At 33.8% G+C, this 14971-nt stretch overlaps 2 protein-coding genes across 2 annotated transcripts in view; both read right to left on the reverse strand.

The window, feature by feature from the left end:
* Nucleotides 1-14971, reverse strand: part of LOC144850681 (repressor of RNA polymerase III transcription MAF1 homolog) — a 75386-nt gene that overhangs the window by 20174 nt on the left and 40241 nt on the right. The gene's annotated exons all lie outside the window — the stretch shown is intronic.
* Nucleotides 294-13288, reverse strand: LOC144850671 (uncharacterized). The gene is made up of 6 exons (XM_078708039.1): nt 13182-13288; nt 6277-6444; nt 4153-4505; nt 3813-3922; nt 3278-3455; nt 294-2818 (listed from the first exon to the last, which is right to left on the reverse strand). The coding sequence occupies exons 1-6, from the start codon at nt 13286-13288 to the stop codon at nt 2574-2576; spliced, it is 1161 nt and encodes a 386-aa protein (XP_078564165.1). The 3' UTR covers nt 294-2573.

The following is a 14971-nucleotide window of genomic DNA, read 5'->3' on the forward strand; positions in this document are numbered from 1 at the left end:
ATACTATGGGCAGATCAATACCATTATTTAGGCACATCACACCTCTATCTTGTCAAACTAGTTTGATAGTGTAGACAGAGATTTAAGCGTGTGTCAACTGCGCGTCTCAAGGTGATTTCATTGATACGTCAGTGCGTCCCAGAAAAACCCATAAAAAATAAATCCGTACTCATATTGCCTTTGACAACACAAGTACAGAAACAATATTACAGTACTACTGCAGTTTTCTGAGATTTATCCGGTACCTATTTTTGCGACAAAATCAATTAAAAATAATACAATAATGAAAGAAATAGTGTTGTCTTACCCCGTACTATACGATAGTAAAGCACGATGCAGTTTATTTCTATTTTTTTGTAATAAAATCTTAAAATATTTCCTGTAGAAGTTTAATCTACCCTTTCCACCTATAAAATAATAATTTGAATTAAATAACTTTTATTTAACAACCGTTATATTTTCGATCGCACAGGACAGAAACAATAGGGACAACTCAATGATCGTCACCCAGAAAAATTAAATGCTGCTTAAAATCAAAATAACATCAAGCTATGGAGGATAACCTTTGACACAGACGTTTTACAGTCGTTGATCTAGACTAAAGAGAGTCGTTGTGCGCATGTATGAATGTTGCCGTTTTTATTACAGCGTCTAAGTATATAGACAGTCGTCTTACGCGTCTCAGGTAGAACTGTAACGGAAGATGAACACTGAGAAACGTAAAAACTCGGGAAAAATAAAATGCTCTATTTTCATAATAGTCTGGGGCCCAGTCTGGTCTGGGGTTAACATGGTTGGATTTGGCATTCACACAATATTCGTTTAAAACTGTGACTATCATGCATGCAAGGATTGGCATACGTCACAACAAATGCAAACTGGTAGTGCGATGATGACATCACAAGACGTCATCATCGTATCAACACATATTTTAAAAATTCTTATACAACTTATTTACAACTTTTATACAAAACATAATTTGACCCTGACTGTATTAATGCTCAATACGAGTTGAACAGAATAAAATAACGATAATATATCGAACATAAAGTGGTAATTCATAAAATATTTCTGTAACTTTTTAACACGATTATCCGCCATTTTAAAAAATATCGGTACTTTGTAAGCATACCTGTCTCATATACTTTCTATATAAAATTTACTTTAATGAATACGGGAGGGAACTATGACAGTTAAAACTCTTTTTCTACCAACTTTTGGTATTGTATTAAAACGAATAAAATATATTCCGTAATCGTTAAAACTTTTTAAACTCAATTACTTCTTTAAAAACACAATATTGAGTATTTAACATTTGTCATACATAATAATAAATTAATATATACATTTTCTTATCTATATTTCTTAAAGACATGATTATACCTATTTTTCACAAAGTAATTTTGTAGTGACGTAATAACCCAAGTAGGGTTGACACCGACCCCACCCAGTCTTTCTACGGCCACACCCTTCCCCCAAATTCGAGTATCCTTACAGGTTTACTGATTAAAACCCTTATCAAAAGACCTGACCAAAGACGAATACAGACACAGAAATCAACTGGTATTTTGTCAGCCAAACGACGGACACAATAGTGCGTAAAATAGTTTGACATCAATATACAGTAGAAACCTCCTTTAGGAAACCTCAGTGGACACCCTAATTAAGGGCACACTTTGTTGGGTAACGAAGGTGTTCTACTATATTATGCATTTTTGTATGCGTTGGAAAGTCGTCATCACCTCTGTCAAGTTCTACTGGCTTTGTATTTAAAAAAAATTAAAGTAATTCTTATAGATATCCATATTTTTTGTTATAATAGTTTGACTATACACCCGTATATAAAATATTCATCTGTAAAGGTTCATACTATTTCTGTTAAAACGACGATATTGGTAACATTCATTTCCGTGTGAATAGCAGTATTGCTGTTTGCGATGGCGGCGTACTAAAGACTGTTCAACTATTTTTTAGGGGTGTTTTCACCACTCTTTTTATTCATCGCCTCAAACAAGTTAGTACGCGCGTAGATCTCTATGTTCACCCATCCATATGAATTGCTTGTGAAGGTAGTTATACTAACATAAATTTGATTTTCATAATCTTAATGAATAAACAAAACTTTGATGATGTTTTTCTTTGTTTCTTCTTCTTCACCCTTTTCTTCAGACTAAGAATCGTGTATTGCAAAATTGGTTTCATTTCTGTCTATCGTATTTACAAGACGATCAAAGGGTCTTCACAAATAATGTCGAAGTGCAAGAATTTCGTCGTCATAGTTGTTTTAAAATCACTAAATTCGTCAGTATTTGATCGAATTTGTGTATTAAAATAAGCGGGAAGCAATAGTCTCCTCAGTCCAGTGTGTGTTGAAATAAGCGGACAGAAGCAATAGCCTCCTCAGTCCAGTGGGTGTTAAAATCTTCTGTTTCTCCTTAATCAATCGCATATGAAAAGTGTTACTTTCAAATCTTTTTACACGATTGGAACTATACTAACAGTTGAAGGCAGTGCTTGGGAATATTTACAAGCATAAAATACGCTGCATCGTCTGTTTTGGGGTTTTTCAGCGATCAGTCATTTTCCACACAAACATGCGTCCTCCTGTGCTCGCGTGTCATATATTTCAGGCCGTTTCTCAAGTTACTGACAGACTGGGACCTGTATGGTCGAATACTGTGCAGGATGCAGTGACGGTATTGCGTTAATGTTTCGCAAAAGTCTTTGTCTTTACGCTGGGATAAGCTGACAAAATGTCGATTACACGGCGATACAGCTCGTTTGAGGTGTTTCTCTGTTTTTAACTGACTTGATTTACCTGCAAAAATTATTAAAATATATACGTTAAAAACTATTAAGTTAACGAGTATTGATTTGTTAGAGATTAAGACCCAATACAACTGTAGAAAACAGAATTATTGATAAAATGATAATGAAAATTGTCTGGAAAAGGATTATATAGATGGTGGTAGGAAGAGATGCCTTTTTGTGACGATCTGTACACACTTACGTACACTCTTCTCTTTTACTCTCACACTTAAGTGTGATTGGTCAACACAGGAACTTAGCAGACTCTCTTATGGAAGTGAAGTAAGACGCTAGGTACTGGTTGTTTAAAATCGAAAACTACTTTCATGAGGATGTAAAACCCGAATAGCTCTGTCTACACTATCAAACTAGTTCGACATTTTTTTTTAATGTGACCAATTATTTTTTGTTACATAAAGTTTGATAGTGTAGACAGAGCTTTATAGCAAGTTATTGCTGTTGAAACTACCTTGTGTGAGTGCTCGTCTCGATCGTTCTAACGTATCATTATCCGTTTCAAGAGAAGTGAAATCAAGATTAGGACAAACATCTAAATCTTTATAGATACTTCCAACATTTATCACATTTCGTACATACTCATCCATGTTACAGGGTACAATGTCTTCAAACACACATTCAATATATGCCTAAAAAAACAATGAAGTTTGGTTAGTTATAATGGAGACACTGTAATGTTTGAGGCGATGAATAAAAAGATTGGTGAAAACACCCCTCGGAAATAGTTGGACAGTCTTTAGTACGCCGCCATCGCAAGGTCCATATATCTTGGATACTTTTAGTGCTATGGATTTGCTAATACCCTTTGACCTCATTGTGTTGATTTGCGCATGCGGAAAGTAAACTAACACGTCAACTTTTGCCAATGTACACGTTGTATATCCAAAGCTTTGACACCATTGACGGATCTTGAAATGACACGTGCATATATACAGAGATCCTGTCGAGGCATAATGTTTCTATCTTAAATCTCGAAAAAAACCTACTTGGAATCCTTTACAGAATGCGTCTTCGTCAGTTATAAGGAGATCCACGACTTCCAAGAATCTAGCGTCACATTTCCTCATCGCTTCAAGTTCACAATCTTCAGAGGGAGCTGTTAAAATAAAATGGATACATTGTTAAATTGCATGAAGACGACGGTATATTGAGGCGACATATGGAATGGAAAAGACGACATATATGGAATGGAAAAGACGACATATATGGAATGGAAAAGACGACAAACATGCAATGAAAACAGAAGACACATATGGAATGGATGATTATGCATGACGCTTTACAATGAAAAGTTGCGATTTTGACGCATGCGCTTACCTAACATACCTGATGTTTCTGTTTCCGTCTCGCTTTCAAACAACCCTCCACTACTTGAGTAAGTCGATGACGACGAGAAATCGATCATATCTGGTATCATAATCTCCGCTTGAAGATCAAAACTCGTACTTGACATCGACGATACATCAATGTCATCTAGGAAACCGAAGAACTCAGTTTTTGAAATCTTGCTGTCAGAGTTTTTATCAAATCGTTTGAAAATAGCAGTGACGTCATCATTAACTTCCCGGGTATTGTATGCCCTGTATTCTGATTTTGTGATGAAACCGTCGTTATTGCCATCAAGGTCCGTGAATGCTTCAGTATCGCCTGTTACTTGGGAGGCTACTGATCTTCTTTGCCTTAAAACACAAATAGAATATCTATTGATTAACGATGGGAAAATACTTGGGTGGTTAGAAAAAGTCACCGAGACCAGAGATTGTGATACTTAATTTACGCATAATGTCGCCCTCTAGAATTCTTCCTAGACTGAACTTTTGACCGAGTTCCAAAATGGAGACAACGTCAACGATTAAATAGCTTTATTAATAATTAATTTGATTTGATTAGAATGTTCAATTGTCGGTACCTTTGTTGGATTAGATCCTAGACAATGCTCTATTATAAAGTGTATTGATGGATGGATTAATTGTTTGACTTATTTGAATCCCGTGACAGAAAAGGGAAAACGCAATAATAATATTAATGTATCTAAATGGAATACACACGGGCTTACAGTACAGTAAGAATAGATAGAAGATGTTGTTTTTATTCATCAGTAATAATACCCCTATTAATGAGATTTTGTCGGAAGTGTCCCTGTGAATAGGAGTTGGTGTTTTAACACATGTAACCGTTCATTTCACAGTAAAAGTATCCCTTGTGTAGGGGTGTTCCTTTATATAGGGGTGTCCCCACCAATATGCCCTACACTAAACTAATCATATACTGTATTTTACATTATAAATATTATAAATATTATTCTAATTATTTCTGCATCACTAATAAAATATTTCCGCAGTATATTAATTCAATTTATTATTTTAGTAAATCCAAATATTTAAAGTGAGTTTCGTTGGAATTTACCTGACCGGAATACAAAACGTATCAAATTCATATCGAATTAATTATATTATTATTATGTAATATGATAGTGCTGTATTGTTAATCCACCGTTTTAATTAATTATGCAACAAAAGTACATATTCAAGAAATAAGACCAGTAAAGCATTAAGTTAGGCGCGCATTCCGTTACGCTTCAAAGCGCACATATCGCACGCCTCGTTACGCACTATCTAAAACAGCTTGCTCCTAATTAGTGATATCAAATATCTAATTAATAAAATATGTCTATTTCATGCATAAAATCATAAAGCAAGCATATTGATATCCGATATTATGGGCATAATATAAAACGGAAACGAAGATATACTTTACAATAAGTAAAATATATACTTCGAAGGTAAATAAACAGATAATAAAATTGAAAAATGACATTAGTTAAAGATAATTATATTTTCATATAGATTAGCGTAAAATTAAAAGTACATCATTTGACTCGATAAATTCATTTGATGGAATTCACCCGATCATGTATTACTATTATTATTATAGTAAAACTACTATTCATTATTAGTTATTACTATTAATTATACAATACTCATTGGGCAAACTTAGTTAGTTTGTGAGATTTGTTTAAATTTCTATTATGAAGAAGACTTAATATCAATTATGATATATAATAGGTCTACAGCAAAGTGTAGGCCTATTTAGTATTAACTATATATTTATATGTTATTTAATTCTTTTGATGCTATATTAAGAGACCTCTCATAAAATTTCTAGTGCGCACGCTCAGATTGCGGCATGTGTTTACAAAGTATGCAAAACGCACACGTGATAAATTTAACTTTTGACTAGGCCTAAAATAATAATATTATTAAATCGTAAAACAGCACATTGTTTTATCCAATGCAAGGTCCATGTAGGCCTCCCATATTCAGTAAACCTTTGTAGGCTTACTATAGTGCAAAACTAAATTCGAAAGACAGCAACACAATCCGAAATATACACACAATGATTCGTCACAAAAACAATAATAGAATTTGTAGCATGCAAATGATCCCTTACCGTGCCTGGTGAAGAGCCTGGTTCATGGCTTTCCGTAATCGTAGTTGTCTCTCCGATTTATCGGCAAACATTTCCGCCACATCCTTCGGAAAGAGTCGTTCATGAATGAACCCAGATGTTCCAACAATTGCCGAAAACACAACACACACAAAAATAAGTGAATTCATTCTGTGGATGAAACGATACATTTGTTAGTTTTAAAAACCATGCGTTACCCCGAATACTGTGTTTACAGAATAGACTATAGGCACACGTGTGTTTGGTGGTATGCACGCATGTTTAGTCAACGCTAGGTTAATAATATGATGTCTTCATTTGTCATGTGTAAATATTATTTAATTGATCAGTATCCAGGTCAACAAATTCGATCAATTGATTAATGCTATTTATGTATTTATTAATATTGACATTAATGTTATAACATTACAGGGAAAAAAGGCATTTATATTCGTTTCGTCAATAAATCCATTAATTCGTCAGGACCTGGTCAGATTTATAGTGTTTTTTACATTCTAATTAGGCAATGTGATTTTTTTTTCTATTAACCAATCTTTTAAAACAGCTTTTAGATACATTGTGTTAAGGCCACGTTGTATTGAATGAATATTATACATTTTAGTTTTTAATCCTAACAATAAACTTTTAGGGCCGCAGGACAAAAATAATGTACGTCATCTTGTTATTAGAATGACGTATTCTTTTGACGGTGGTGTGCCGATGCGCGCGCGGACGTTAACAACGTTACGCGCTGTTGAGCAGATGTGTAGGCCTTTTTATATAGATCACGAAATTCATTTTCTAAGTATCATTTTCGGTCCATGCTCCACAGCCTAGTGTTAGAAACGACGATGATAACTTAATATAGCTAGTACAGTATCCTTACTTACTATATTAAATTGTTGGGATCAATAGATTGAGCGAATTTTCTAGGCCAAGTTGTCAAAGACATGACACTGACAAATATCATCGTTTTCGTAAGAAATTAAAACAGCGATAACTGCTAATTTCAGCAACCTGCACACATTAACGCTTTATGCACTGACGCTTTAAGCACGTGTGCAAAACTATTCAAGGTCATGTACGCCCCCTAGTTACAGATTTCGATTATCATTTATAATTACATCGGAAGTATCATTAATTTAGTCACATATTGATGGAAATTTGATAAACGTTATAGTATAGTGATAGGTGACAGATTAATAAATTGATAAAAATACAAATTGTATAACCTTATCAAACAATTTGTTTTTACAGAAAGTTTAGTCGTCGTCACATATACGTCATGCACATTGGATCTTTAACGTCACGCGCATCATGCAAATGATGTCATCATGATATCGTGCATGACGTAAAAATGTAGGCCCACTCTTCGTCACACACATTAAACTATAGGCCATGACAAATGGCAAATGTTTTGTACGATAGACAATAATAAGATGTTAATAACCGTATGTATTATTATTTCCGCCGACAGCATGTCTATCATATTTAGCTCTTGAAAATCAGGTATATCAATAAATCCTCTACAAACATGTTGAATAAATAGGCATCACCAATGGAAAGGACTTGATTGTTCTTAAGCATCATAGAATCCACTCTTGAGCACTCTAGGCCGACCGATTAGCATTCATGTCGCCTAATTATAAACACTTCATAATATGCCTCTAAATTTGCAATTCACATGTTCACAGATCAGACTAAAGATGCCACATCAGGTCCATGTAGCAAGTAACTGAGCAATTAAAATAGTTTAGCCTAATTAAACACCCCCAAGTACAATTTGCGCTATCGTCTGGCGCTATTCCATTCATGCAATGCACAGTGAGCCCTGCTCTCCCCAGGTGTGAAAAGTGCGTTGAGAAGTGAGTGCGTAATTCAGTGTGTTACCGATCAAAAGAGGAGGCACCAAGCGGTAATTTCAATCGTATATTATATCATTTGTTAGCAGTTTGTTCTATCTAAAGCTCCGTCAAACTAGTTTGACAAAAAAAGTATTAGGCCTATTTGCCCAAATATTGCAGTAATATGCCCAAATATGGTAGTGATATGACATCATCATGTCCATATATGTGCACATCACTTTTTTTGTCACTTAAACTTTGAGTTTAAAAAATTCACCGCAAAAAAGGCCGAGAAAAACCGAAAGATGTATGCATCACGCCAATAAACAGAAACAAAGACCCCGTTTCGGATATTGCAAATAATAATGCATTTCAAACTTCAAAGCGGAAAGGTGTTCGGCTTAACAGCGAACAACAATGTGCTTACTACCTCTGTTTCCGCCAACAATCTCCGCCAACAATCTCCTAACAATAACTCTATATAAATTTACCAACACAGCTAACAAAAGAATTTAACAAGAGAATTGGTACAAAAGTGAACGTTAAAATGGCAAAATCTTGCCAATGGGAAGAAAAAGAACTACATGAATTGTAATGGATGACCTCTTAACAACCTTAGGATAAAAGTAGGGTTAGGTTGAATGAATGAGGATATACTTAACTGTTATACCCAAACTTATAGTGTTTTTATACTGTAATTTTAATATCATTGTGTGTTTAGTCGATAAATAGTAAGAGAATATATGTAAAAGTTATTTTAACGGATCGGATGAGTCGCCATCTAAATACTTGGTTCTCATTACGTTTCGTTTCCACTATAGACGCAACGCAAGGACGTAAGCGCAACGTAAATGGTTTAGACAATCAGAGGCGATGGATTATTCGAACTGTCGCTTGTCATTGGTCAACTCGTTTGTATTACGTCTGCGTCAGTGGGAACCAAGCTTAACGCGATGACGTAAGCGCAACGCAAGTGAATTGACCAATGACAAGCGACAGTTTAAATAATCCATCGCCTGTGATTGGCTGAACGTTGCATTATGTCAAGTAACGGTGGGAATAAGCTATATCAAGTATAATGCCACGAAATGATGTATGTTTCTTGAATACCGTTTTTGACAGAGTTAACCATTATAAATTTAACATTGTGTCGAAAAATGATAATAAATCAAGCTATTTTTTAAACAAGTGGAATTCATGTATCGGAATGTAGCGCAGTAATGTGTAATGACGTCACTGGCAATCATTACACATTATATTATTTAGAAGTTGCAAATAACGATACATTGGAACTGAAAATAACGAGAGAAAAACATGCACACATTGATAACAGAAATGTAAAATGAGGTAGGACTTAATTGGGAGAAAACATTAAAATCAATAACAAGCAACAGGTCAGACAAGTAAATGTTTCCAAAACAAATCTATCAAAGTCAACACGACAGATTGGTCGTCTTTTTGACGTCATCATACGATGGGTTTCTGTCTATTTTTAGCAAATAATGTACTATAAAGATTTAGTCTGGGTTTCAGACGGAGTTTTGACTTAATATTAGTTAAAAAATAAACATTTTAGTACATGGCGTTTTATATATATACTACTAAACTCAGACAAACATCGAAAAGCCTCGAAATAACTATAGATTAGATAAAAATTATACAAATATGAACGAAAATGTTAATTAAAAAGATATTATGTCTCTGTGAAAACTATATGTCCACACTATGATAAGTAGGGTTTAGTATCGTAGCAAATCCCCTAATACAGCGTCTCTTATTAGTCTATTATTGAATTGGATGATTGATAGATCAGGTATTTATTTTTAATAACAGATGAGTATTATATAATATATATTAAACCATATATTCGACAATAAATAATAACAACGTAATCAATTTAAAAAATTATGCCATTTCCCCTCTTCGGCGCCAATAATCTTTTCACAAAAAATCGTCAAAACCAAGGTTTAGCTACACAGTAAATATATTGTTTGTGAAATTAGGTTGTAAAGTGTTAGAGTAAATTCAATGAAAACACATGATTTGTAACTAAATCTTACACTGGCGAGAAAGTAATAAATTAGACAACAAACGCTAACATTCATCCAAAATATCCGGTATTAACGTATCTATTACATTTCAAAGGAATATAATCCATAACGGATCTTCCACTGTGCTTCATTATACTAGTGAATAAACTGCGAACAATACAAAAATCACTGACGCTAAAATTAGCCTACCCCTCAGGACGGCGGACGGTTAAAATAGTAGTAAATCCATATTTTATCCTAAACATGCTATGTGACATTTTAACGTCATATACATTACAAATACATAGCTAGATATTCCTAATATAGTAACTTAACAATTGGACAACATGTGGCCAACGGGGGACAAACCCTTCCGGGGGTTAAACAAAATAGTGATGTAGGCCTAGAAATATAAAGTGCAGAATTGCCAAAAGAAAAAGGTATAAAATTAAATATAAAATAGTCAAATGAATTCATTCGAAATTCAATCAATAAAAAAACTTTCTAATTTGGCTGCAGGCGAGCTTGCTGGACTGACGACTGTAAAAAAACTGTATTAAATTTTGGAAGAAAGACTATAAACACTAAAATAACAAAATTGGAATATTCACCAACGCATATGCAAACGAAAATTGCATATAAAAGTACATAATAAAGTGAAATTTTGTAATCAAATAAGGACACAAGACAGCGTTCATAACCCTCACAGCAGCACCCAATTCTCTGTATCATGACACTATCCAGTATCATAGGCAAACTCTGAATTACAGTGTCACATATGCATCACATGGCGCTTGTATCATGCTAATGATTGTTACAGGTTAGGGCTATTACTTATATTATGACACTGTATTATTTAATTTGGATGATACTGGTTATAGAATAGTACCGAGAATCCGGGTTACGTCCAGCGTGTGGCACACGTGACGTCTGAAGCAGGTGTGAATTTGATAGACACTGACAGAATACATTTTTCATGAAAATCTGTCAGCAATATTTATTCACAGGGGACAAAAATACATGAGTACAACAATAGGTTGATAATACAAGTGTTGATATTATTGTAGGTTATCAATTATAGTAGATATCATTATGTTGTGTACGACCCCAGGAGGATTACAGAAAACAACAACGTTTACGGTACCATGTTTAAGCTCTGTCTACACTATCAAACTAGTTTGAAAAAAGTGTGATGTGCCCAAATATGGTAGTGATATGCACAAAGATGGTAGTGATATGACATTATCAAGTCCATATATGGGCACATCACATTTGTTTTGTCACATAAAGTTTGATAGTGTAGACAGAGTTTTAGGTACAGGAATGAACTTATTAAAAGGCCTGCAAATGATTCGTTATAATGATTCACTTCACTGCTAAAATATCACTATCCCATCGTAATAAAAGTTGTCAATTACTATTATCTAAATCAATTAATAATGACTGAAACCACTTCACTATAAATGGCGTTGGCAATAAGGAAATTGCCGCCCACAGTTGTCGCAATATGGTGACAATATCTCACAGTCAGCGGCGTACAGTCACCCGCCAGAACCCGTCAACAACACCAATGTTCGCACTGTCAATTTCATGTCAATAATACGCTAACAAAAGTTTTGCTTTCTTCCGAGTTTGAGGTCAAAGTTGACACTTGACATCAAATCGGAAACACTTAGCAATGATTTGTAGCACTTGCTTGTACGAGCCAATCATTAGCTAATTAACAAACAGTGAAACTACTTCGGAGTTTTCCTCACCCCCTTTCAAAATGATACCTAGAAATCCGCTCGAGGCCTGGAGCGTCAAAAACACTTTACACAATACTTCACACCTACAGAAGTTTGTTTATCCGTTAAGCAAAATTAGAAAAGATATGGACCTAAATACTAAATATGAAGTAAATGGTGAAGACTGAACAGATATTATTAATTCATGGTAGAATTGTTTTATAAAACATATACGAGAAAATACAACAATACTTTCCTATATTAAAGGTACACAAGTGCAGACATGTAAACCAACGGAACAATGATATTTCAATACTATAATATTTAGGCCTACTGTAGTTTTTAAGTATGGCCTTTTTATAGGGTTGGGGTGGGTGTATTAAACTAACAGTATAAAGTCTCGTTTGTAAATTACACAGGGTTAGACGAACTTCGCTCAAATGGAATTAGGTCTAGGATCGTGCGCACCCCTTCCATCTTAATTCACACCACTACCGTACAGAGGTGAATGTACGTCTGTAATCCGACATTCGTGCCTAATGTTTTGTATTTTGTAATACATGACAGTGACTTCCATTAAACGTTTAGACACCAGTTGACGGGTATAGAACGATCAAAATAAAACTCATTGCTATACAATGATATAATATGAACTTTGAAATTTAAAAAAAGGGTCAAATTCGCCTCGTGCGCATCAAGCAACCCTCGTTTACTTAAGTTTTCATGACGGGTTTAATCTATAGTTGAATCAACATGGTTGAATGTAAGAAGTCCGTAGACACACTTCATGTGTACAGGCTTTGTTATGTTCGATAATCAAAGTGTTTTGAATATCGGAATCTGTACAAATATGAACAGCAATTGAATTCGTTCATCTCAATAAAACGGCATTTAAAAACTATACTGTGGATATTGGTATACGCTACAATCACGTATACAAATTGTAGAAACATTCGCAAAAAGGTAATTATTTTGGAACGTTGATGGACAAAAATAAATTGAACACACTTTGTCAATTTACTGTATGTTAATTAAACAATACCAATGAACGATATAAACACAATGTAGGCCTAACTACTACTTACTTACCTTGTTATATTTCAACTATAACAATATCGCAATAGTGAGTACAAAATTCCCTTCGTTCGATTTAAACAGTCCACTTTTTTTACTCGCAGATCTCTAAAAATGTTTAAGACTCTTCGTTACTTTGACTCGGCTAGGCTGTGATGAACATAGAAATATCAAACCACACGAATTATTACTATATACCGTGGAAGAGGAGCGCCGTGGGGGCGGTTACTTACGCAAAAGTGGCTTCAGTATTGACGGTTCGGCTCGATTTGTTAACTCTGGAGCCAATGCCAAGTTCATTTAGATCCCCTTGCCAAGAAAATTTCGACACCGAGTTCATTATCCAATCAGATCTTCGTTCTCATTACTTGTTTGGCTTTCTCTCGCCGTGAATGAAAGTGTAGTAAATAGTCAATCAATCAGAGCGATGACGTAACTAATTAATTACCACTTTAACGACAATTATGAACCTTTTGTGCACTCTTTTTGAAAGTTACTTAATGAGTCACATGTCAAATTGATAAACGTCACATTTCACATGTCATTGACCCCTCATGTCATATTTCATAAATTATTTCTGAAAGTTATTTCTATTAATACACCGTAACGGTACCTTTCTAGTAATTCGACAGTCACGGAAATTGAGCTAATATGGTGTTGAAGAAGACAAACTTACTCACTGGAATAAAAATAATAATAATAATAATAATAAATAATATATTTATGTATGTATGTTACGTGTCCTAAAAAATTATGAATTTTTAAATTATCATCATTATTATTATTTCATAATTACAGTATTATTATAATATTATTATCAAATAATAAAGCAACATACTAATTAATTCAATCGATTCAAACTTCTATTTTAGAATCTCTGGTCCATGGATAATAACATATTAAGTTTAAATTAACCAACATTTAAAGTATGAGTGACGAATTACCATTATGACGCACTCTCATCTCAGAATGCCATTTAATCTTTCCTCTTTGACTCATATATAAAGTATATCAAAATTTATGTGATAACAAATGTGATGTGCCCATGTGGACATGATGTTGTCATATATACCATATTTTGGCATATAACTACCATGTTTGGGCACATCACACTTTTTGTCAAACTGGTTTGATAGTGTAGACAGAGCTGAAGACATTGTCTACTAACAGTTAGAGTAATGCAAACATATTTTGTTCTCTAATTTTATGTTTAATACAAATAATATATAGTACATAACATAAATCATACATAGGCTACTCCGTACACTTCTGCTTTACCAGATAAGATTTAATTTTACTATTCTTGCCAAAAAACAAATTTCTTATGGTCAATGTTAAATTTAGTATAATTTTGAATTTCTTTTGGATAACATTTAATTAATGTTACCGTAATTGATCTTTAAAACCATACAATTATTGATAATAATTTTTTTAATTCGGGTTTAAGCCCGTGTATGTAAGTTTATCAGTGCCAGAATAAATTTGGAGTGCGTTTACTTCCCATGAGATTATCAAGTATTGAGGCCACCATGAATTAAAACCACAATATTTTCATATTAACTGAAAATATGTCTTATTAAACGCAAACTTAATTGGTATTGGAGGTGGGCCAATATCAAACCAGAAGTCAACGAGAGTGTGAAGTAAGAGTCAACATGCCTACAGTCATATTCTGACTGTAGAACAGGATGGTACACACATTACTATTATGTAAATTCAAAAGGGTTTTCTCTGAAAAAGTGTGATTGCCTTATATATTTTGACAAAAGTTTGTATATTCAGAAGAGAATTACATTAAGTAAATCATAATTATTCGTCATCAATTTTAAGCTGTTTATGGTAAAACAGTAACTTATATTCCCTTCCTTTTTTCCCGACAGTTTGTTTCTTTTATTTTCATCTAAACTAAACCATACAAACAGGAAAAAATGACTATAACATTATTCAGAAACAGGAATTTAAAATTCAATTCATATACATTCATTCAATAAGGTAGTGAAATAAAATTCTATAAATTAATATA

This window comes from Antedon bifida, chromosome 8 (genome assembly GCF_963402885.1).
Source record: "Antedon bifida chromosome 8, ecAntBifi1.1, whole genome shotgun sequence".
Taxonomy (NCBI): Eukaryota; Metazoa; Echinodermata; class Crinoidea; order Comatulida; family Antedonidae; genus Antedon; species Antedon bifida.